We start from the raw sequence: 27670 nt of genomic DNA on the forward strand, positions 1-27670 counted from the left end.
GTTTAAAAAAAAATCCTTTAGCTTTAGTGATCAAGAAAATAAACAGAAAAATCACAATTTAATCATATCAGGAATGAAAGATGGGACATTATTACAACAGCCTGACATTAAAAGGAATAGGGAATACTATGAACACTTTTTGTCCTAGTAATTCACAACTCATCTAACATCAAGAAATCAATTGGTATAATTCACCAAATAAGAGGTGAATTACATTGGCCCACACAAATGTTTCAATATCTACCCATCTACCTCCCTCTGTGCCCATACACTCTGCCTTCTCTTCTGATACAATGGACCAGGGATCAGCAAACTATGACCTGTAGGCCAATTTGACCCATCTGTTTTACAAATAAAGTTTTGTTGGAACACATCCATACTTGTTCAGTTATATATTGTCTGTGGCTGCTTTACCATAGAACATACAACAGCAGAGTTTAATGGAGTGACAGAAACTACATGGCCCATAAACCTCTAATATCTACTCTTTGGCCTTTTGTAGGAGTTTGCTTATCTTTGGGACAAACACATTTTGCTCCTGGCAAAGGGCAATATCTCCATTTCCTGGATCTCATCCTCACTTCCTTTCTCAAGGTCACTGCTCCTGTACTTTTTCCATCTCTCAATTTTCCCTTCAATACTGGCTATCTCTCAACAAAAATAAACTAAACACACTATGAATTTATCTACCTTTAAAAAATGAAAAAAACTCTCTTGACTTTTATTCTTACCCTAGCTATTTTCCCATTCTTCTTCTTTTTATAGCTAACAACCTCCAATGAGTTACTTGTACCAGATATCTCTAATCCCTCCCCTCATCTTCTTTCTTGAAGCCACTCCACTCAGGCTTTCTTCTTCTCAATTCAAAGAAACTGTACATGTCATAGACTCCAATGACCTTCCCAGCTACTTTAACCTAACGGTAATTTTTAGCTCTAAAAGTAAGTCAGTGATCTACGAGCAGTTGGTTGATCACTTTCTTGACCTAGAAATACTTTCTCCGCTTGACTTTGAGGAAACCACACTATTCTGGTTTTTCCTCATTTTCTCAGTCCCTCTGAGAAGTAGATTTCTCTGCTTACACTCACTCCCCTGTGATTCCAACCAGAGATTGAAAACCATGTACATTTTGACAAAATTTAAGTTCCTACTCCAGTTCTAAAATTTCCAAGTAAACCCAGACTTGAATATCCAACTGCCTGTCTGATATCTCCTCCTAACTGACATTGTAACCTTAACATGTCTAAAGCAAAGCTCCTGGCCTGCCTATCTTCTCAAACCCACCGTATTCACTTGTACCTTTTCCCATCTTGGCTCATGTCAATTTCATTTTTTTTCTAGTTTTTCATCCAAAATAATCTTGACGTCAACCCTGACCCTGCTTTCTTTAGTCTCCCATTCAGCATACCTACAAATACCTTTTACCTCAACCTTCACTACCATCCATCATCATTTCTTTTTTTTTTTTTTTTTTTTTTTTGAGACAGTCTCACTTTGTTGCCCAGGCTGGACTGTAGTGGTACAAACTCAGCTCACTGCAACCTCTGCATTCCAGGTTCAAGCAATTCTCCTGCCTCAGCCTCCCAAGTAACTGGATTACAGGTGCCCACCAACACACCCAGCTAATTTTTGTATTTTTAGTAGAGACAGGGTTTCACCACATTGGCCAGGCTGGTCTCCAACTCCTGACCTCAGGTGATTTGCCCACTTGGCCTCCCAAAGTGCTGGGATTACAGGTGTGAGCCACTGTGCTCTGCCTAGTCATCAAATATTTATCAGCACCTGCAGTACTACTCACTAGCCCAAACCATGATTATTTACTTGAATTAATGCAATTGCCTCCTAACTACTTTCCCTGCTTCTACCCTTGCCCCATGTAATTCTCTCCTCAAGAAATTAGGCAAAGAGATCTGGTTAAAATTTAAGTCAGATCATGTGTAAACACCTTTAGGGACTTTATATGTCACACCGAATAAAAACCAAAATTGGCTGGGCATGGTGGCCCACATCTGTAATCCCAGCACTTTGGAAGGCTGAGATGGGTGGATTGATTGAGTTCAGGAGGAGTTCAAGACCAGTCTGGCCAACATGGTGAAACCCTGTCTCTACTAAAAATACAAAAATTAGCGGAGCGTGGTGGTGGGCGCCTGTAATCCTAGCTACTCAGGAGGCTGAGGCAGGAGAATTGCTTGAACATGGGGTGATGGAGGTTGCAGCGAGCAAAGATTGGGCCAGTGCACTACAGCTTGGGTGGCAGAGGGAGACTTCGTCTCAAACAAAACAAAATAAATCATCAGGATGCCTTAGCTGATGCTATGTAGACCACCCCTCATCACTGTTATCTTTCTAATCTTTCCCACTGCTCTCCCTTTGACTTGTTCTGCTCCAGGCACACTGCCTTCCCTGTTTCCCTGACGTCCAAGCATGCTCCTGCCTCAGGAATGCAGCCAGGATGATCACTGTCTGGCCCACTCTGTCCTAGAAATGACTCATTTCTTCACTTCCTTCATTCCTCTGTCTGGTATCACCCTCTCACTGAGACCTTTCTAACACGCAGTTTGCTACCTCCAAACTTATTATCCTACATCACTATCTTACATATGATCTATTATATTTATTTGGTGTCTGTTTCTTCCCAATACATATATACACGTTGAAGCTAAGTGTTTTTAATGTACTTCATTAACTACTTATTCGCTGTTTCTTTTGTTAACTACATCCCCATCTTCTTGAATAGTACCTAGCACATAGCACAAAACAAATACTTGCTGAAGAAATCAAAATATGTAGAAGTGCTTTGCAAACTGTAAAGCAATACAAAAATGTAGCACATTATTAACTCCCAAATGTGAAATATAGGCTTTCACTCATTTTTCTTAATACTCCAGAGCTTCTCAGATATTTTTATCATCGCTGTTAATATTTTCAGCAGAGTTACTTTTAAAGAAGTTAATCTGTTGTCCAACTTGTCACAGCTAGTAAATACAGAACGGGCTTTCAAACACAGGTTAACTCTAGAGATTGACTTTCAGCCATTGAACACTTCTCCACATTACAGGTCTCCTGGATATTGAGTCACAGCTCAGCGACCTGGTATCAGAAGTTCTGCAATGAATGGAGATGAAAAATCCTTAAAGGATATGTCAGAAATTGGGATGTCTCCAAATCACTCTTGAAAGCCTGACATTTATATCACTGCATGAACATAAGGAACTTCTGGTAAACAACAAAATTATTTGAGAGAAATATACATGTTTGACAAGTCTAAGAATTTAAATTCAGGTTTTTTGGTTATTTTCCCAGTAAACATAATGTGTAGTTAATTTTTATTCATGATGAAATTTCCCTCACTTTTGGTTATAGATTTCGTCTGTGTGATTTCTATTAGGAGTAAAAAAAGAAATTTCTTATTCATACAACATTGCCATTTTCACAGCTTCTTTCCTAGTTTCCTACTCTTTAAGATCTGTATTTCATTTAATTCCTCCAATAAGTCCAGAGGGAGATTTGCACAAGGCCTCTCCAATAGAAGAACATTTAAATGTAGCAACCACAAACTCACTGAGGATGTGAGACATACCACACAGTCTCATCTGTGTGAGTAACAGGTGATATTCAGAAAACACACAGACACACAGTGATAGAAAAAATCAGAAACACTCCGAGCAATCAAAATTTGTTGACTCAATGTACATATTTTGAGGTTTGTTCACTTTATCCATAGGAAGGGGTCTTGCTTATTTCCTTAAGCAAAGCCTTTTTAGTCATTATACAGACACAATTTTCAAAAGACTGGCTGGCGGTATTTCTTTTCTTTTCTTTTTTTTTTTTTTCTATTTTTTTGAGACAGAATCTGTCTCTGTTACCAGGTGCCAGGCTGGAGTGCAGTGGCACGATCTCAGCTCACTGCAACCTCCGCCTCCTGGGTTCAAGCAATTCTCCTGCCTCAGCCTCCTGAGTAGCTGGGGACTACAGGCATGCGCCATCATGCTCAGCTAATTTTTGTATCTTTTAGTAGAGACAGGGTTTCACCATGTTGGCTAGGATGGTCTCGATCTCTTGACCTTGTGATCTACCTACCTCAGCCTCCCAAAGTGCTGGGATTACAGGTGTGAGCCACCACGCCCGGCCAATTGGCTGGTGGTATTTCTATGTCACAGCATTGAAAATAAACTGGGAGCAAGGGCCCTCAAAGGAGAGCCAAACAGCCCTGACCCTAATTAGTCACCCCTGTGATATAGCACACAATAACCAATGGTTTGGAAAATGATGGCTACATAATTTTTCTTAATTTTTTTTAAAAAACAAATATGACTATTCCCTGACTAAGCATATGTGATAATACATACCATTTTTTAGAAAGATTTCCTTCAACATAGTTATTCATTTTTAAGTTTGGCACTACTGAAAGTTTTAGACATAGTTATCTGTGAAAATCACTTATAAATAATTATTTCATGACAGAAAAATAGATTAACTGCTTATAATACCCCAAGGACATGAAAAGAGAAACTTAGCTTAATTATAGAGTACATAAACATTGAGAAAATCTAGTTCAATATCGAGTTTTGAAGAAAGTCTTTAAACACTGAAATCGGTTGTTAAAAATTCTGAAAGTCATTGTTTCAAAGTAGTTGATTACATGGTAAGTTAGAGAAAGATATAAGCTGTTCTTAATTTGACAAAAAAGCATGGAACACCTTACCCAGGGGCACTCTGGCAGCACTCGCGTCTGGGTTGATCCAGAAGGAAAGCCAGGAGAGAACGACAATGAGCAGGGTTGGGGCATAGACCCCCATCATGTAAAAGCCGACCTGCCTCCTCAGGGTGAAGATGACTTCCACACATGTGTAGTAGCCTTTTAGAAGCAAACACATTCAAGGCATGAGGTTCTCACCCACACAGAATAGCAAACATCAATGACAGACCTGGAAATGGTAAGTCACTTCTATTTGAGGCAATTTCACAGAGTAAATGCCTCAAAAAAAGTTTTTCTTTACAGATATATAATTTGTGTGATCTAAAAGGGTGACATTATGAAACCTGTTTCAGCTGACCTTTCACAACTTCATTATGACATTGAGAAATAGATCCCACATGCTGCTCCAATAGATCCCACATGCTGCTCCACTGTGTCAGTGTCTAGCCTTTTAGGTCATTGTTCAGAGAATTGGCAATAGAGTTGAACTTTTCCTTACCCGTGGATACTCTCAGGGCAATGATCTAAAGGAGTCATATAGGCAGTAGTAAATCAAAGTAGAGCAAGTCTAAAAAGAAACACTCCGGGACTACACATTACCAGTATAATTTTTCAGCCACATGTACCACTTCTTATCTAGGATGGATAGCAGTCTACAATAACTCTCATATATAGATAAACCTGACAAATTAAGAAGGCATTGGAAGTAAACATTAGCAAGTATACAAAATCAGTGTTTTCAATCCATATACATAAAAGATGTATATGATGCAAACATCTGATATTACTCTCAATTCTCTCCCCACCTTTACTTCAGGCTCTCAAAGGTACTCCAATTGAAAAAAAAAAAAAAAAAAAAAAAAAAAAAAGGAAAAAACAAACTAAAAAGAGTCTTTGATTTTCATATGCCAAGACAAATACAGAAATTGTTTTACAGTCAATTCTAGAGTGGCCATGACATCAATTAGTCCCCCAAATTAATCATAAATTATGGCAGCCTCATAATAGCCTTTGCTGCCTTAAGAAAGAAAATGGTAACACAAATATGCTCACAGTACTGCGTTCAAATAGAAAAGGCACTTCCAGATGTTCGAGACTATTTCTTAAATGTTTGGTTCTTTCATTTAGCTATTTATAATATTTAACGCTGAAAGTGCTTAATTTAGATAAGAATGTCATTTAACATTTAACAAATGTAAGATTATGCATAACTAGCAAAAAGTTAAAATATCTATAATTGTTTTCTGTTTAAACTCTATACAATGTTTTTTAAATGGTGAAACAAATAAATGAACAATAAATAAATGAAACAAATAAATGAAACAATTATGGGGGAAATGTTACTTTTTCCTATTTGTAGTTTAAAAATAATATTTACCTGATCTTCTTAATAGCAAAGAATATGCATATATCTAATAAAAGAATAATCTACATATTAATAGCACCTGCAGCAGTATTTGCACAGAATAGGACCTTTATAAACGTGGAATATAAGAATAGTTATTTATATCCTCAACAAATAGATTAGAAATCTTTTCCTTTCCCAGTGATATTTAGAATCATTGCCTTCTCTGAGAGGTTATGCAGACAGTAGAGTTAATATGTAACAAAAATAGTTGCTTTCAACTGAAATAAATTCTAATTATGCCAAATGCTTCTATATTTTATTAAAGACAAGAAATGTAAGTGTTTCTTTTTTACCATTTAATTTCATTAAAACTAGGCACTATATCAAGTCATTCACAGGTTTTAAAAGGATGTAAAAAACATAACAATGAAAAATCTCCCTTCCTTTTCTTTCCCCACCATTCGCCTTAACTCCCTGCTGGACAAATAAGAACATATGTTTGTAACTAACAATACCCTGCAATATTTCAAAATTAGAATCTTTCATAAGTACAACTGCTACAATATTAAGAAGGCTCAAAGTATTTCCTAAAATTGATTCTGAAGTACATCACTTTGTAATAGCATCATTAAGTCAAATTAGTTTTCTATTCACCGAGTGCATATGAAATGTTTCTCAACAAATTACATATTTTTAAGTATTCTCAGTTGACACAAATATTATAACAACTTACTACAAAGTAGCATACTTTAAAATAAAATTTTGCATTCCATCCTATTATGTTTAAATGATAGCCCATTAACATAGGTCCTGTGATTTGAAGCAAGTTTCCACCATGTCCCTTTTTATGAAAGTACCCATTAGGGGAGCTTCACAAGACTTGGATGCATTTAGCAGTAAAATATATGCTTGGATATTATAGTGATTTGCTCCATAAACTTTTATGAGAAACATTTCTTGATTTTTTTTGTTTGATCTTTTCCTAGTACTGTTACATTTATGAGAGGCAGGTGGGCAGCTAATTGATATAAATGTTCATTGCGCAAATTCAATTTACTTTCTATTTCCTGTGAAGTTTTATTCCATTATTCACTCAGGCTTCCAATTTGAGTATTTTTGTATACTTGCTTTCCCACATATTTCTCCACTTTTGCCATTTCTATAATCATAAAATCATAATTTTAATAAAGTTGAAGCTGCATTATTATCTCTATACAAATTAAATATTGGCTATCATTTTTATATATTGTTCACATACATATATATTTACACTTTCCCATTGTTGTACACTGTTAAGTATTGAATGTATTTTCAACGTCTTATTTTTCTAAATATATTTCTAATTATCCAAACATTAAAATATATTTTATCTATATTCATACAATAATTCATGTAAGAACTGATCAAGTCCCTGAAACATACTAAGGGCCAAAAAATACTGTTAGGTATAAGTTGTTTTGTCATTATTTTCTGTAGCTAATGAGATTTCCGTGAGTTATTTATGACTCAAAAAATACCACAAAAAACTTATAACCCTTAAGTAATCCCCAAAATTCTGTCTACCATAGCACACCTTCTAATTTTATTCTAAGAACTAAAATGAACTATATTTTACTTGTTTACTTGTTTACCACATCGGACTATGGCTCTCTAAAGGGCCGGGACCTTTCTTTTATTCACTACTGAGTCCCTAGATGAAGAATTTTTTTTTAAAGTAGAGCTTAAAAGTGAAAAAATGAACACTCCTAGGACTCTCAAAGTTATTACATAATCATGTGCTATTGTATAAAATTACAAATAAAGTTGCTAGTGTCATTTTCATCTCTAAGAAGTTTAAAACTTCAATAGGGTCTCCTTCAAATTTCTTAAAACAATTTAGACACTACTCATTTTGAAATGTTTAGCGTATAATCTGAATGTAGTTAACAATTTTCAAAGTATAATAGGACTCCACAGTTATTAATAGTATAGCAATATCAGATTCCCTTTCGCACAGCATCACTGTAACTGTATGATCTTGGGCAAGTGTCTGTTTCATTAGCCTAACGTGTAAAATGAGGATAATAAAATTACTTAATCCATAGAATTATTGGGAGAATTAAATTAAATAATTTTTGGAAAGAACTAAAAACAATGCCTAGTACAGCAAGAGACCAAAAATCTATCTACTAAGTAAGCGTTCATTTTTTTTTTGTTTGTTTGTTTTCGAGACAGAGTCTCACTCTGCTGCCCAGGCTGGAGTGTGGAGTGCAGTGGCACGATCTCGGCTCACTGCAACCTCTGCCTCCCGGGTACAAGTGATTCTGCCGACATTCCTGACCTCGGAATTTGCCCATCTCGGCCTCCCAAAGTGCTAGGATTACAGGTGTGAGCCATCGTGCCTGGCCTAAGTACACATTCTTACACAACAGCCTCAAAAATCCCAAATACTATGGTCTTCTTAATTTTACAATCGGGAGATGGAATACTACTCTTGGTCCCATGGCTGAGAGTAATTTGCCTGGTGACATTTAATAAGTAATAAGTCACCAGTAATAAGTAATTGAATAAGTAATTTATTCACTCTGCTCTTCAGTTATTTTATGCAATAAATAAAGGAGCTGGCTTAGAATTATCAATTAGATCACTTCCTAATTATCAATTAGATCTAACTATCTCTGACTTCATTGAATATTTTGATGACCAAATTTTTAATAGCTCTCCATTTTTGCTTTTAAAAACCTTGATAATTATATAGCAATATATTTGACTATTATCTCTTTTCCTAATGTACTATAAGCTTTAAGAAGAAGGAATGCTTACATATTAAAGTTACATCATTTGCTGATGTATTTCAAAGTCAACAACAGATTCTTAAACTAACTGTATCCCCAAGTTGTGCAGAGTTGTCTTTATTATAACACCATATATATGTAAATATTCTCTCCACCTCTTAATGTCAACACGACTGTTTTAAATATTGCCTTGATGTTGTCATGAAGACAGTATTCTAGCTCAAACATCGGATCTCTCTCAGTTCTACACAATTAAACTAAATACATTTTATTATTTCAAGTCAACATGTATTTTGCAATAAAGTAAAGCTTTAATTATATCTGTTTCTGAATAATTTTAAGTTGCCTTTAAATGCAGAATTAGAATTGTGTGATAATTTACATGTTGAACTGATTGTTATTACTAATGTAATAATCAAAATTGAATAATCTTCTTTATATTGCTAAGTGAAATGACACTATATTCAATATCTAAAACCTTCACTAACCTAAAACTACCAGCAGAAAATCAAAGGTTGAACACCAATCATACTATGACAGGACTGAGTAGTAAGTACCATACTTTCTGTAAAAGCTCAGTGTAATTTAACGAATGAGGTTAATTTGTTGTCCTTTTCATAATTTGTTGTTCTGTGACCCAGGTCAAGAAGACTGTACAGGGACTATTTACTGATGTCTAAGTATTTCACACTGATTGCTTCCTGCATAGCCTAAGGAGTAATGTGTTCTAAAATTAAGAATATCCATCTAAAAAGACAATGGATGACTCAAAAAGACAATGGATGAACAAACATAGGTTATAATATTCATATTTAAAATGTTCAGCTCCAAATGGAATCCTACCAGAAGTAGAAGTTCTTGATAACACCTGAAAACTACTATCTAAAAGAATTTTCATTACTAACATAAACAATTGAAACCCTCTCACTACCAGAATTACATAAAGAAAAATCAAGCATGTCTATCTAATAAAAGTTCAAAAAACTTTATTAGTACAATTCTGTGAAAGATTTAAGCATGTGAATGTAAAGATAAACAATTTGCTAATTTAATTTTAAGTTTCATCTCATTCTTTTCTACTCTCTCCTTGGCTATATATTAATTAAAATGTATCTTAGAAATAGAACTTTGTTTTCTTTAAAGAATATTACTTACCAGTGCCTTTATAGTATTTTGTACAGTTACCATATTCAATATCCTCCTTCTTAATATCAAATTGAGGCAAGGCAATTTTTTCTAACTGCACAGGATCTCCTGACTGCCAGATAAACCGTAAATCATCAGTTGTGTAACCAACTATAAACAAAAGTAAATAAATATGTTAGTTTAAAATATAATTAATAATGCTTTTAAAATATTTTAATAATCCAAATATTAAACATAGCAAAGGAAATAAAATAAGAGCTTTTTATATAAAATTGTAGTTTAAAATGTAGAGGTCAACTCCATGGTCACTAATGGAAATACTAATATAAGCATTAAATGAAGATACTCATCTTAAAGGAAAAGCAAGCTAAATCAGCATATTGCACAGAGTTAAAATCCTAGGGCACCATATACAATAACTCATTTCTCCATCTTAGAATTATTTTTACCAATCATTAATCAAAAGGTAATAAACAAGCGATTCAAGCTTTCTGAATGTATACATTTGCAAATATGCAATACGCTACCTGGGATTTTTAAAAGAAACGTAAGCATTGAAACTTCTATTTTTTTTTTACAAATCACTGCAAAATTCCCTAAAAGGACTTGTATCACCATAGAAGGTCAATAAAATAAGCCCTCAAAGGGACATAGTTACAACATCATTTCAGCATCCTGAAGCATACATTTTGGGCTTAGGTATGTGGCTACAATTTAAAGAATTTTACAGCACACACTAGTCTACTATCGAACTCTAAAGTGCATGTATTTTTGAAAGTAATGCTTTGGTGCATCCAGTAATGGAATCAAAATCTAAATACACTGTTGGAAGTTTTATACAAGTCTATATTGACATGCAGGCACTCATACATAACACATACAAAAACAAACATGTGTAAACATATAAACACACTTATATGTGCAAAATCTCATTTTATAGTTAGAAAGAAATAAATACTGCTCAACTTTAGGATCCATTTCAGTACGTTATTTAAAAAACAACCACAAAGTAAGTTTAGACATATAATCTAGAATACAAACACAAGATATTTTGCCAGGCTATTATTCTTTACTCTCTAAAGAAATAGATGAACTTATTATAAGATGATCCTATATTCAGGCTAAACATTCCTAGCATTTGTGTTAATTTTTCAAAGTTTCTGTCTTACTTTTATTTTCAAAAGATAAAGCATCATGGGAAATTAATTTTTTATAGATAGATAATTTCAATTAATACACCTAGTGTGCCTTTTAGTAAATCAAAAAATGATCAAAGAAACATAAAATAATACAATTTTATAAAAAATTGTTTAAATTTATTTACCTTTATAGTAAATGAATGTTAGCTTGATTTACAGAATATTTTCCAATGTTTTCTAAATTTTCTGCTAAGAAAATGTGGTTTTAACATTGGAAATGCTACTGAAATTAGGACATCATTTTCTCTTGTACCTTGCCTGTATTACTACAGTAATTCAAATAACAATGGCAATTAGAATGTTAGATTATACACCTACATCAATGAACTGAAATAAGACTAGTATGAAAATGATTTATCTTAATAGAAGTTAATACAGTATTAATAAAAGAGTAACTATAATTTCCCTAAATAATTTTATGACTATTTATAATCAAAGCACCAGTTTTACCACTGTTACCTAAGATGTCAGTAGAAGGCATTTCCCAGACATTTTAAACACATTATCATAATCAATTAGATTCTCATTTACGTACAGCTCTCCAGTTGCATCTTGCAACGTTGTGTATCCATGGGAAACAATGTCAAGTCCAAAGGGCATGAAAGAGTAATAGATAATCTGAAAGTAGAAAAAAATGCACCTTAGAAATTATTTAATATACTTGTCTGTCATCCATTGATTTTAAAAGGAAAATATATATGCACAAATATTAAATATAAGAGTACCTCATGCTGACAAGGACATCTCCATCACGAAAAATAAAGAGGAGGATATTTTCCTGGGTTACGTCATGAAAATTGGCACTTTTTTCATTTGCAAAAAATAAATCAGGTTTCCATAAACACTTATACATTGTTGGATCCACCGTCAGTGCATCTGAACCCCTAAAATCACTGGGAAGTTTCAGTCTGGGGTCATTCCATTTTTGTCTCAGGAAGATGTTAACTCTATAGTCCTGAAGAAAAAGTACATGCGTGCACGTGTATGTTTATTGCTGCTTTAAAGAACTTATTCAGCCACAAAACAAAAAGAGATACAATGATTAGTGGCACAAATATTTTTGTTCTTCCAATATCAACCAGGATCACAACAACTGCTTCACAAAAGAAGAGCTCCATTAGCAGGATAAAGAAACTTGTCTCTACGTAATTATTCTCTACAGACAATTCTGTAGCACTTGCTAGCTCAAACATCCGAATACAACCTTATTGATAGTTCCTTTACCTTTTTACAAACACCAATTATTACAGTTGATTAGGGGGTAGTACCATAAAAGCGTGAGAACCACTAAATATTGCTATCATTCTTCCCAAAACCTTTTTGTCCAAATATACATATATCTTAAAATTAAAATTCATAATGAAATTTAAATTATTACTTAATATTTGATGATTATTGTGACACCTACAAAAATTAATTCAAGAATGTCTAAGACTAGAAGCCTGTCTTTCTCATAAAGTGAAGGCTTTCAACAGATACAATGTGGTGAAAGTTTTTATCCATTCCTGGAAGACATGCATGGCCCTCTACTTTAGAGGGAATACATGTTAGTTTCAAGTATTTCCTTATGAAATATGAATTATATAACCTTAGCAAAAGCATGTGGGTGATAGCCACTCAATATCATTTTGAACACTCAATAGTATTCAATTTAAATTATTTGCTAAAGAACTTCCTTGAAAGAATTTGCCAAAGTTATCGGCATTCTAAAACTACACACACTGAAAATTATTCTATTACAGTCTGTTGTCATGCTGCCAATAAAGACATACCTAAGAGTGGCTAATGCATAAAGGAAAGAGGTTTAATTGACTCAGATTTCACATGGGATAGAGGCCTCACAATCATAGCAGAAGGTGAAGGAGGAGCAAAGGCATGGCTTACATGGTGGCTGGCAAGACAGCATGTGCAGGGGAGCTCTCCTTTATAAAACCATGATATCTCATGAGACTTACTTACTATCACAAGAACTACAGGGAAAAGACCTGCCCCATGATTCAATTACCTACCACCAGGTCTCTCCTGCAACATGTGGGAATTATGGGAGCTACAATTCAAGATGAGATTTTGGTGGGGACATAGCCAAACCATGTCACCTCCTTTAAGTGCTATGTTTTATCAAGGTAAATCACCAAAACCCTATAACTTTGAATTGCTATATTGAAAATACGTATTCATAATATTTTGATAAAACATTATGTCCTTAATTTGTTATTAAGGTTCAGTATAAGAAATAATCAGATGAAGTTGTCTGTGTATATTTTACATACTTGTTAAAGCTGTGACCCCTTATTGTGATCAATGACTTTTATATGAAAATACACAGGATGGATTTCTTATTTAATTTTTAATTTGTTAGAAATATATTACTATCATACCATTATATAGGTATTTACCATGTGCTAAGTATACTTAATGTCAAGTGCTTTGCAAAACCACAGTTAATCCTCAGAATTTACACTATCAATATGCTCTCCTGATGCTTTTATTTTCTTCATATAAGTAGAAAATGAGACTTAGCTGTGTTTTTCTTTTTGTCTTGTAGCTGGAAAACTAAACATTAAGTCTACTAGCTATTGCATTAACAATTTATCTTTCATACCCTGGTGCAATTACCATTGTATGACTCTTACACATTTAGTTCTTTCTTAATTACATCATTGTATTTTTTGTTATTATATACCTCAAATCTTTCTGAAATAAAGATGGATAAAAAATAAATAAAATAACAGTCTAGATATTGCCTTATTCATGACAAGGCTATTTCAGTATTATTTGTGTGTAGCTGCCAAGAGACATTGCCAATGTGGCTTCCAGAGTTACAATGCTTTATTTCAGCCTAATATTAGTTTATCTTCTTTTAATAGAATTTTACATATATGCACAGGGATATATGTATTAAGGCTTCATAGGTATTTTTTATTTATTTATTTTAGTTTTTTCTTTTTCTTTTTTTTTTTTTTTTTTTGAGATAGGATTTTGCTCTGTTGCCCAGGTTGGAGTGCAGTGAAACTATCACAGCTCACTGCAGCCTCAAGCTCCTGGGCTCAAGTCATTCTTTTCCCTCAGTCTTGGGTAATATTTTTCAAAATCTGTGTAGAGATGGTATCACATCATGTTGGCCAGGCTGGTCTCGAAAGTCTGCCTCAAGCAATCTTCCCTCCTTGGCCTCACAAAGTGCTAGGGTTATAGACATTAGCCACCATACTCAGCCACTCATTGGTATTCTTTATCCAGACCAAAACAAATATCTTTTAGAACGTAGACTGGTTTGCTTCTCAGTAATTAATGTCTAAAGATTTTCTATCAGTATTTTACAATAATATTCATGATATTATCTGACAGAAATTAAAGAAATGGTAATATTTAACTTCAGCATGTTTTGCATAACTAAGAAAGAAGTCATTCTATATCTTGGGGGTGAAGTTCATAAATTAAATCTACACCATACAATATTCCTCTTAAAATTTTCATACATGCACACATGTTTTGGAAACATAATTACATGTTCTACCTATCAAAATGGTATTGTTAAGTGATCTAAAATTACATACCAAAATTAGCCTTCTTTTTAAATTTCTATAGTAATTTTAATAGTGTTTCTCCATGTGGTTTACTATTCTAAATGCTTCTTGAAAACTTATAAATCTTTCTACACAGTCCAAGAATACATTTGTGTTTTTTATCAGTATTAAGTCCAAGCATTTAATCAGCAGAAAGCTGTGTAGGATAGAGAAAAGCCCTACATAGCATTGACAAAATTAAAACCATCTTCAGGAAAATTAGAAATAATGTAAGAACACTTTATTTATAGTTAACCACCATTTGTAGTCTTTATACAATCATAAATAACTTTTTTTAAAAAATTATAATAACCTAATTTATAAAAGCTTATATAATAGAGTCAGCATGGACTTGGAAATATAAAAGACCTAAAGAGCTCATCTTGAAATCTTAAAAGCTTTGACCCTGAACAAGTTTCTAAGTTTCTTAACCCTTCTAAATTATATATATATATATATATATATATATAGATAGATAGATAGATAGATGTATATCTACACACACACACATATATATATATAGATCCATATATACACATACATGTATATATAGATCTATATGTACACACACATATATATATATAGATCAATATATACACATATATATAGATCCTATTATGAGGATTAAACAAAATACTCAGTGTAAAGGATTAATATAGAACATGCTATATAAATAAGCAGTTTTCCTTCATTTCCTTCCCATTTTACATCCTTGGAAATCCAGCTACACATTACTTCATAGACTTTAAAAAATTTATTTAAATTCTATCTAAATCTGTAGGTAGTTGACTCATTGGTTCATTCATTCAAAAATTATTTATTAATGATATATTCATTTTCATGATCTGGTTAGTAAGGATACAGCTGTGAGCTCTCCTTGCTTTTAAAAATTAACTATGAGGGATATTGACCATCAGTCAAGCATAACTTGAAAAAGGCTACATCCAAATAAAACAAAAAACAGCTCACAATGGAACATCTAACTTAGACTCTCGAGATAAATTTAAGCTAACTAATGAATTGACACCTATACTGAGATCTGGAGTTAAGAGAAACCTGGGTCTAAATTCTGTGCCAAAAAATTTACTATGTGAGTTTAAGTCAAGTTATTTAACTTCTCTGAGCCTCAAATTCTTTGTCAATAAAATTAGTCCACAGTACCTCTTAAGAATTAAAGGAAATACTCTACCTAAAGCATGAAACCTGGCCCTAAGTGAGTACTCAGAAAACTTAATCAATTTTATTATATGTATTACTAACATTATTATCATTATGTCTGTCATCCCCATTTTGAATACTCAGTCATTACTGTCGACAGCATTCCTTTTCTGTTGTTGTAAGGATGCTACCTAGGAGTTTTAGTTGGCTTCTAAACATCATTAAAACTCACATTTTACTAATTCTTCAACAGCTTTTAGAAGGCACTTATTGTATGTACTATAAATCAAGCATTACATTAGGTGCTAGTTATACAGAGATCAACACAAAACGGTACTAGAAAACAAATCTGAGATTTTTCAGAATATTACTCAGATTTTGCTGACTAGAGATACATGAATTCACATGGCAAACCTGATGTATGGACTAACAGAATAATACATCTACCTGTTACGTTCCAGATTAAATTCAGTGATTAAAGAGGCTCACTTAACAAATGGTTTTGCTGGGCTGTGTAAAACAATCATTCCTTCCTTCATTTGTTCATTCATTCAATAGTTATTCATTAAGGACTTCCGGTGTTCAAAGGTCTGAGCTACCAGTCTGAGAGGGATAAGAACATGGATGGGGTCAATACCCTCAGGAAGTGATGATTAAAGAAGTCATGAAACAACTGGTAAAGACCCTAAGGGATATAAGAACAAAACAATACTTGTTGAGAGAATAAATGATCACATCAGACACAAGGGATCAGGAAAGGCTGTAAAACATGAGACTGGTGAGGTTACCAAAGAGTAAGAATTTTGACAGGTGGTGACGTGGGAAAAACAGAACAAAAACAGAGGCAAAAAGATACCACTTCTTAATCAGTTTCATCAACAATGCAAAAGAATATTAAATATCAAGATAGAGAAAATGGTCCCAAAATTCAAGATCATCACTAAACAGGGGCCAAGCAAGAGGCAATGGAAAGGTAGGAGTTAAAATCAAGGCCAAGAAATATACAAAGAACTCTTGAAACTCAACATTCAGAAAACAAACAACTCAATTAAAAAATTGCCAAAAGACCTGAACAGGTATTACCCCAGATGACAAATAAGCATATGAAAAGATGATCAACATCCTATGACATCAGGGAAATGCAAATTAAAACAACAATGAGATACCACTACACGCCTATTTGAATGGCCAAATCCAGAACACTGACAATAACAAACGCTGGCAAAGATGTGGAAAAGAGGAACAAACTCATTCATTGTTGACAAAAAATGAGAAACTGTTCAGCTACTTTGGAGACAGTTAGTGGTTTCTTACAAAATGAAACATACTGTTACCATATGATCCAGCAATCACACTCCTTGGTATTCATCCAAAGGAGTTGAAAATATGTCAGCATAAAACCCTTCACTTGGACGTTTATTGTAGTTTTATTCATAGTTGATGAAAATGTCATTTGGTAGATGAATGGGTAAGTAAATTGTGACACATCCAGACAATGGAATACTATTCAGTGCTAAAAAGAACTGAACTATCAAGCCATCAAAAGACAAGATGGAACATTAAATGCATATCACTAACTGAAAGAAGCCGATCTGAAAAGGTCACATACTGCACGATTTCAATTATCTGACATTCTAGAAAAGGCAAAACTATGGAGATAGTGGTGCCAGAAATTAAGATTTCTGGTGCCAGAATTTAAGAAGTGGTGCCAGAATTTAAGAAGAAAGGGATGAACAGGTAAAGCACATATGATTTTTAGGACAGTGAAACTCTTCTGTATAATACTATAATGGTGAAGTAATATCATTATACATTTGACAAAACCCATAGAATGTACTAAACTAGGAATGAAACCTATAAATGATAAACTTTGGATGATAATGTTAAATTATATTTGACATTATCAAATTATATCTGATAACAAATGTACCAATTTGGTGTGTTTATCCACTCATTTACTAAATGACACTTTCGTTAATTATGAATAAAGCTACAATAAAGTCTATATTGAATCCACTTTTAAAAGGTGAATGCAAAAATATTACCATAAACAAAATCAAAGTAAAGAAATACAACGTTAAGAAAAAAAATCTACAATTTTGAGGTAAGGCAAAAATTTGTCTGTCTTTCAATATTATACTAAAACAAGCCCACCTAAAGGCCCTGTGAATGTCCAGGACACTGTAACTTTGAATTGATACTTTTTATTGATTAGGGTTATGACTGTAAAATTAGATAACTTTTAAAAAATTGATGTTACTTATGATTTCTGTCATATAAAAATATTTCACCAAGAGGATACCCACAGTTCTCTGAATAACATTAACAAGTTTTGCTTATTTAACAATCTAATCTCAGCATTATTTCTTTTGCTTCTGTCTCATTAATTCTTCTTTGAATAGCTTCATTATGCTGTTGGTTCCCTTAATAGTGTGTCAAATACATCATTCATATGTCTTCACTATAAGTCTGTCTTAAACTTTTAAAAATTATTTATTTTCCTCAAAGATTTAAACACATAATTTCTATACGATCCAGCAATTCCAATCCTAGGTTTATATCACACAAAACTGAAAGCAGACACTCCAACAAATATGCTTGTACACCATGTTCATAACAACATTATTTAAAATAGCCAAAAGGTGGAAATAACTCATGTCTATTAACAGATAACCAAACTTTAGTATATATATGCACACACAATGGAATATGATTCAGCCATAAAGAAGGAATAAAATTCTAATACATGCTACAACATGCCTGAACCTTCAAAACATTACCAAAAAAAAAAAATTAAGACTCAGTTTGTTCAAAATTGTTACATAATGAAAACGAAAACAAGACACAAAGCAACACAAAAATACCTGGGAGGGCAAGGATTTAAAGGACTAGCCAGAAAACAGAAAAAGAAAAAAAATCCTAAGAGTGAGATTTCAGCAAACCAAAAGAACAAAAGCTTTGTGATGGTCAATGACAGTAAGTGCCACAGAAGGTCAAGTACAGAAAACAAAAAACAAAAAATCAAAAAACCTGACTACTTTCAGCAAATGCAGAAGCCACTGAAAACTGTGGCAAAAACATTTTTGGTACAGAAGTGTATCATAAACAAGATTGCAGAGGATTAAGGAGTGAATGGAATACAAAGTTCCCTTCTATATAAAATGGGGATATTAATCATACACTCATAACATAGAGTTTTAGGAAGAATTCGGTGAGGTGATATATGTAAAGTACATGAACTGCACCTGGAGATATTAGGCTCCTAACAAGTTTTTCATTTTATTGGGAAATACCCTTGCTGCTATTGTTATTCCCTTTTAATGCTTGTAAAGTGATTAATATGCTTTTTTGCTTCAAAAAATTCTGCATATAGTGTAACATATTTGGGTTTCTCTGTAGTGAGATGATCCAACTACAATTACACTGAACTGTCATTCACCTCTAGATATCAAATCTCAACACTATACATTTGTTAGCATTTCCTAAACTCTTAGCACCATACATTTTTAGCACTATACATTTTTTAGCCTCTCCTAAACTCTTCTTCTTGCTTTAAGCTGCACCATTGTAACCTCAATATACCACAAAAAAAGCTCATATGGGTCTCTATTCCAATTACGTTTTTTTAAATAGAAGCCCATCAGAGCTGTATCCCAATGAGCATCACCAAAACTGGACATTGCCTACTTCATTGGTTCATTCAATGTATCTCTTTGATTATTATGTCTTATTTCATTATGAAGGTGCTTCAAAGATGCTTTTCTATTAGTTATAATGCTATATAATATTACAATTCAACACAAGTTGCAGCAAGCTTATGTATCTTTTATTTCAAAATTTTACAACTTAATAGTTTGGGTGGAACATTCATTAAAAGATAAAAGCTCATTAGTTATATGCTTTGGTTAATGTTTTATGAGTATTTTCAAATAATTACTAGTTATTGGCATTTCAAATGCCTTATACTAAGATAACCATCTTTGAAACCCATTTATTTTCATTTTCAATTATTCAATCACAGTAATTATAGCTCTATCATTTATTTTGCAAGGAACAAATTCCCATCAGAAACAGACTTCTTTTGTGAGTGGGAAATTACTTAATTGCTTTTAAAGTACTTGGTGACAAATAATATTTATTGTTCATTCCAAATAACACACTATTAGTCATTATCTGGAAAAATGGATGGTCTCCAAAAATTTTTAGAACCAATTAACACTCAAATTAAACTATTTCTTCAAGGCAATAAAACATTTCACCATAAGACACTATAATCAGTTAATTTCATAAATGATATTTTAATATTAAGAACTGTTTATACTTTGTAATGTTAGAATAGCTCACATATGTAATCTTTAATTCATTTGTTTTCTTTACATTATGGCAAAAATTAGCATTCAAATAAATAAAAGAGTTCAGCTGTTACTGCATCTGGCAGCATTATAATCAAAGTTCTGTCAATAGGGCTATTAAAAGCCTGGTTTGAAAAAGATTTAAAATTTAGTCTCTAGTCAGGTTAAAAGTTTCATATAAGAATGTCTGTAAAAGCTCTTAAGTTACATATTAGTGATTTTTCTAAATACATCATTTTTCAAGGTTTTTAGATAAAGATTCTTCAATAACACCTTATGGATAATTACTTGTTCTAGATCTATCCTCATAGTCCATTTCTATTAGGAGTGCCTGGTAGGTGGCACGATGGTGCCACACTAGACTGGAAACCCCACAAAGAACAGCAACCTGCTGAGGCTCAGTATACAAAGTATCCAATACACTTCTATTAAACACAAGAATGGGGAAATGCCTTCTGTGTCATCTTAACAGTTCAGGAAGTTTTCTAGCATTCTTCACACCATTCGTTTAAATTCTTCCATATTCATTAATAACCATTACCAAATTATTGGAAAGAGAAAACAAAACTTGGACATTTTTCATCCTTCCTCAATGCCTAATATGGTACTCTTAGTTGTGAAGTTTAATCACCAATGCTTCTCAATAATGTAACTTGAAGAAAAAAGGTAATGAGGAAAGCATTCATAGTAAATTGTTCAGTTTCATGTACATACACTAAAAAAAGTAACTTTGACAAAGAGAATGGACTAAAGTATATTTTAACTACTAAAAACATACATATTTTTAAAAATTACGTCCTTAATAGAATAAACCTTAATGAGTGAGAGGTTTAAGTAATTATTCAGTAAAATATAACTGATTCTTTTGGCATTTCCATATATGGATAAAGTTATGCTATAATATGTTATAATCAGATAATCCTTCAGCTGGGCTTGGGAAGAAGTTACATGCAATCAGATAAACCTCCAGCAGAATTTAGGAAGAAAAAAATACTAACAAATGCTCAGCATATGTACTAGTTTCCAATTGCCACTATAATAAAATTACCAAAAGCAGTGGCTTAAAGCACCACGAATTTAGTATCTTAGAATTCTGTACGTTAGGAGACCAAAATCATGTTCACTGAGCTGAAGTCAAGGTTTCTGTCTGAAGGGCTGGTTCCTTTGAAGCCTCTGAGGAAAGAATCTGTTTCTTTGGCTTATTCAGAGTCTGAAGGTCACCTGCATTCCTTGACTCATGGTCCCTTCCTTGCCTGACCACCGCTTCATGCTTCCTTCATCACAGCTACTACCACTGATCCTGATCTTGCTGGCTCTGTCTTATAAGAATGCTAGCAATTACACTGACTCCACTTGAACTGACTGGGATACTCGCCCCCCCATATTTGGAATACAATCTCCAAATATTTAATCACATCTGAAATGTCCCTTTTATCATATAAAACAGCACATCCACAGGTTTGAAAGGATATAAAATTTAGCCTCTAGTGAGATTAGAAGTTTCATGTAAGAATTGCTATTACTGGTGATTAGGACATGAACATCTTTAGTGGGCCATAATTCAGCCAACAACAGGGCGCAAACCCCGAAGATGAATAACATGAGAAAAATGAAGATGAAATCAGCTTAATGTTTCTAATTTTACATCTTAAGATGTAAAATCTACTAAGATGTGAAATAATATTATTCTACAGTAAATTCTATTATTCTATGGTAAATGCTTTAAAATTAACAATAAAAACAAAAGATAAAGATAGTAAATGAAGGCAAATTTTAAGAAAGTATTTTAAATCTAAATATAGAAATATGTAAAATAAAATTGCTTTAAAACAACAAAGATGAGCAATTACCAAGAACTAGAATTAAGCTTTGTAGTGAATTCCAAATATGATTTTTTTTTCTTGACAGTCACAGCTGTGTTTCCCAAAAGGAGTTGCAATCTATTATTAAAATAAACAAAAAGTCATGGAACAGAAATGCATAGAAAGTCTGACAGGATCCTGAATTATAGTGCAATAATAATTCAATATAATTACAAAGCATGCCGAATCTAAAGAAAGAAAATGGATTGTATAAACAGGCTTTTATTTCCATGAAAGAGCTTTTCTGTATTTCTGATAAGGTAAAGTGTCAGTGTAGAGATTATGACAATAACCCATAATACCCAATTTTTCCCACATAAGTTCAATAGTTCACATTTTCAGTTATGAAAATCCTGCTAATTAAAGCCAAAGTTAGGGATTGAGTGGAAACCCAACAAATATTATAAGCATAACTGCAGAGGAGATATCACCTACTCTCTAACAAATCATTCTTCTCAGTGTTTAGAATGCTTTTATTTTAGTTGTCACAAACAGTAGTACATAAACTGACAGAACTAGAACTGACTGTTCCAGCAACTTCAAATTGGAATAGGAACATTTATTTGACAATTTTGGTGATGCTACTATTACTCTCAGTAAATACCACTTATAGCATTAATAATTATGCCTTACAAAAATGTAAGGTAGCAAAATACAAATGAGTGCACACACATGAGAAATAGGAATTATAAAGCTTCACAATTCGGCCATAAAAGAGGCTGAAGGAACATATAACTGAGGGACCATGTTAACTTATCTTCCCGGGTCCACCAGGGGTGTGGTTGCAAAGGCAAGAACTTCCCAGCACCATACATTTATCCACCCCCATCCAGGAGCCTAGAGTTATTTGTTTAACTTTCTCTCGGGAAGGCAGACTGCCCAGGGGAGCTTCTTTTGTTTAGAAAGGCCCAGAAAAGCTATGGGAGGATGGTAAGCCAGGCGGCCAATCAGATGCCAAAGTCAAAGATCAATCACTCCAGAGGTAGTTTGAAGGATCTCCTCTCATGGGACAAGAACTTGAATGGGGCAGGAGTAACTCCCAGATTGAAAGACCCCCTGCCTCTCACCTGTGAGGACTCCATGCCTGGATCCCCTCCCAGCACAGAGTTCTCTCTCTCCCTCTCTCTCTCTCTCTCTCTCCTTCCCCCTTCTTCTCTCTTTCTAACTCTGCCTAATAAATCGCTTTTCTACAAAACTCTTTGTGTCTGATATTTACTTGAATGAGCCCACCGTAACTCTAGGGCCTCCTCCCCCATTCCTGGGGCAGGGGGGCTTAGAACCTGCAACACCCAGTTACATAACGACAGAGATGTGGGAAAAATTAAGGAATATTAATATAGTGTAACTTTTCCTCCATTACACAATAATGGTTTATGAATAATATGAGAAGACTTCTAGTTTAGCCAGCAACATTTAGCACCTAAATTTAGAGGGAAAAAAAAACGAGCAAACAAATTTTTTCCAAATAGAATTGGTTAAATTTCCTGACAATAACATTAATGCCAATAACCTTGCTTGCTTCTTTGTTTGACAATCAATATCATCTACTGATGAACTGTGCTGCTCCTTTTCCTTTAAAAGTTGCCCTATGTCTTTCTGACACCTGACTTGTGCTATTCATGTTGTATCTTCTCCCAGGCTCTGTGTTCTGCATTGTGCTTTCTTTAATAAGCAACTGCTATTTGAAGTAGAATGGTTTGAACTGCAGAGGAAAGTGCAGGGCAATACTGAAGCTTTTTAAATGTTAAGACTTCCTTTGGCATGATCTCAGCTCACTGCAACCACCACCTCCCAGATTCAAGTGATTCTCCAGCCTCAGCTTCCCAAGTGGCTGTGATTGCTGGTGAGTGTCACTATGCCCAGCTAATTTATTAGTACTAGCAGTAGTCCAGACGGGGTTCATTATGTTGGCCAGGCTGGTCTTGTACTCCTGACCTCAAGTGATCCACTTGCCTCAGCCTCCCAAGGTGTTGGGATTACAGGCATGAGCCACTGTGCCCAGCTAGGATTTCCTTATTTTTGTAGGGGAGATTTCTAGGAGACTAGTAGTAGATAAAGTCACACATATACAGTAGGACTGCTAATACAATTAGAAATAATTCTTTTTTTAAAGGATGAGATACCATTATGAAATTTTAAATTAATTTGCTAATCTATGACAACCAAAGAGTCACCATCACTGGCTAAGTAGTTGCTATACCAGTCAAAACACTATTGTTTTAATTTTGTAACTTTTTCACTCCCTTTAGTAACACAGCAAGGATAAAACAGACTCAAATACAAGCCTGTTGGATGGCACAACTCACACACAGTCCACCACTACATTGCCATGAGTGTACAACCTGCATGTAGACAAATCTATTATTCTCTGCTTTCTCAAACTCTTGTTTTGGGGAGCTTTATTTATTTATTTATTGTTTGTTTGTTTGTTTTGAAGAGGTACCCTCTCATAATATAACTCCTGTCCAGGTATGAAAAATACCCTTTTGGGTTACATTTCTGAATCATCACTATTATTTTCTGACCATTGTTTATAACAAATTATGAAGAACAAGTATTGTCTAGATCCATTTTTTTCCTTTGGAAGATATTTTAATGTTATTTATATATCTATAGTAACTTATGCTTTCCTAACTATTAAGCAACAAGGTATTAGAGCATTTGCCTTGAGAAGATGGAGCAAATATATAAAACATTACTGTCAAATGACATATGTGTACAATTCTACTTTATAAGGGTACATAAAATAAATATTGCTAGAAGCAAAAAAAATAATTAAGATAAAATGGAATATTTAAGTCTATTTAATGAGTGTAGTTCTGATTCTAAACATTTAGGCTATGTCTGGTCAATACAAAGTGAAGGCCAGATTGGTTTTCATCCAGGTTCTATGATCAAAGAAATAACAAATATAAATAATTTGACTCTTCTAGATAAAGGTCTTCAAAGTTTTCAAAATTACACTCTGTAGTAATGACATTAGTCTGTTATTAAGCCATCTAAATGCTCAACATTAGTCTACTGTTTAAATATGTTCCACTAATCCTTTTACTTAACTAAGCAAATAGCAAATTTATTTGTTCATTTATTCATTCAATATTAGCTAATAGAAAAAATTATTTATGTGTTCATTATTTATTGAGTGCCTGTCTTATGTATTTTATGGAAAATGAAGAAGCAGAATACATTATTGCTAACTTTACGAGTTTGATAGTCCATTAGAGAATAAAAGGAATACATACAAAAGTAATTTAATTACAGTATGGAAGCTATTAGATCTAAGTAACAGGCAAATAATAGAGATTAAAAACCTAGATTGAAAATGGTGGACAAAGTGGGTAAGAATAGCCATAAAAATCTCTGTTTAGAAGATAAGAGAAGATCAAGAATAAAGAGTAATGGTACAGACTCCATGGTGAGAATTTATTGAATATAGTGACAAGAATAAGTTATTCTTGGCTAACTACTGGGATGGGTCTGTGCAGAGGAGTGAGAAGATATAATATTAGAAATGATTAAAAATTTTATCAAATAATCTGTAAGAAATTCTTTTAATATCCCATGCTCCCTGGTATTTTCAACTCAATACAACCAAATAACTACAGATGAGATCTACCAGAATTCCTTCCTGATATTTGGAAGGAATTCAATATTTGTTACAATATAGATACTTTAATGACACCTACTCAGCTAGCTTACTAGGTATCATTAATGTGTCTATATTGCAAAAGAGAAAAAAAGATCCTTGCATTCACTGACCTAAAACTCTCTTGGGTCTCACCACAGAGGCATGCAAGATAAAGAGTAGGGATGTTTCCCATAGGATGCAATATTTTGATAGATATGTTTCAGTATTAGTGGAGTGGTATCATGCTAGATAACCAGGGTACAGAATAGGGTATAGAGATCAAATAGATTCTGGTAAAGTTTTACCTTGAGAAAATGATATCTTTGACTCTTGGAAAGTGAAGTACATAGATAGATTAACCACATTTTCAGTTAATGAGTGCTATGTTGTCTCTTGAGTCATTTATAGTAATTTACATTTTACTTCAGAAAGGTCTCCTAGTGATTTATAATGCATGTCTATGTTATTTAAATGATGTAAAAAGTCACTTGAAATGAATTCCAAAATCTTTTAAATAATTCTCTAAAAATATCTACACATTGTCAATTACTCAGCTTAAATATGTACTTCTACAAATAAATAGCACTCTCATCACATTTAAAATATAAACATAGTCATGATTAATTAAATGCAATATACAATTGCTTTTATAATATGCTATGCTGCTGCTCTTAGGAATAATGAAGTAAATATTTTAAGTAATTCTTTTACTAAGTCTGAGATATTCCCGGGAAAAATAGACTATACTCTTGCTATTCTTACTCAGCTTACAGTCAAAATCTTACATTATTACTTAATAAATTATAAGTATCTCCAAAAAACACAGGAAAAAAAAATGTTGGGTCTTCTTTCTTCTACCTGAAGTATTATTTCATCATGTGGTTTGTCAAAAATGGCACAAATTTAATATTCTAAAACCTTAAAAAGCAAATAGACTTTGTCGAATGGCTTTTAAGAGGCTTAGGATATCTGCTAATGTTACTTTATCGATAACTTTGTCCCTAAAGTCCAACTTATCATGGACAACAGCCACTCCCTCAAACCTCTTTCCTATTCCTTTCAAGACACAAGTCTGCCTGTCACTCCTTCCCAATCTTCATCTGCCTTTCCCTGGCACTTTAATCTTGCTGCACTGTCTTTTCAAGGAGTTCACGTTGCCCTATTTTATGGAAATCAATTTTCTTATTTGCTTCTTACATTTCTCTGCTCTACGTATCACAAAATGAACAAAACAAATAAAACGAGGATTCTCCTCAGGAAATCAGAAGAAGAAAAAACTTAATACTTAAAACATAGACCGGACAGGGAAAATGTGGCACATATACACCATGGTATATTATGCATCCATCAAAAACGATGAGTCCATGTCCTTTGCAGGGACATGGATGAATCTGGAAATCATCATTCTCAGCAAACTGACACAAGAGCAGAAAATCAAACACCGCACGTTCTCACTCATAGGCAGGTGTTGAACAAGAAGAACACATGGACCCAGGGAGGGGAGCACTACACACTGGGGTCTGTTGGGGGGAAATAGGGGAGGGACAGTGTGGGGTGGGGAGTTGGGTAGAGACAGCATGTGGAGAAATGCCAGATATAGGTGATGGGGAGGAAGGCAGCAAATCACACTGCCACGTGTGTACCTATACAACAATCGTGCATGTTCTTCACATGTACCCCCAAACCTAAAATACAATAAAAAAATAAAAATAATAAAAAAATTAAAAAGTTAAAAAAAAATTTGAATGTTCCAGCGTATAAGCATATTAAAAAACAAAACCAAAAAATGTTCCTTGGACTTCACGACATAAATCCTTTCTCCAGGTTTTCTCCTGAAAATTTGTGTATCCAATCACAGTTTTTCGGAAGGAATACATCAATTCTTCCAAGTCTGTAAGTTTTAATGCAACATTAAAGCTAAATTTGAGTTGCAAGACTATG

The 27670-nt window shown here is 33.5% G+C and overlaps 1 protein-coding gene across 1 annotated transcript in view; it reads right to left on the minus strand.

Annotated features, from left to right (window-relative positions):
* Positions 1-27670, minus strand: part of GLRB (glycine receptor beta) — a 74944-nt gene that overhangs the window by 13631 nt on the left and 33643 nt on the right. Inside the window, exons 5-8 of the mRNA XM_039479214.2 lie at positions 11892-12121; positions 11702-11784; positions 9977-10117; positions 4706-4858 (exon numbers count right to left, since the gene is read on the minus strand). Of these exons, the coding sequence (XP_039335148.1) occupies positions 4706-4858; positions 9977-10117; positions 11702-11784; positions 11892-12121 (607 nt within the window). The remainder of the gene's footprint in view (positions 1-4705; positions 4859-9976; positions 10118-11701; positions 11785-11891; positions 12122-27670) is intronic.

Source organism: Saimiri boliviensis, chromosome 3, assembly GCF_048565385.1.
Source record: "Saimiri boliviensis isolate mSaiBol1 chromosome 3, mSaiBol1.pri, whole genome shotgun sequence".
Classification (NCBI taxonomy): Eukaryota; Metazoa; Chordata; class Mammalia; order Primates; family Cebidae; genus Saimiri; species Saimiri boliviensis.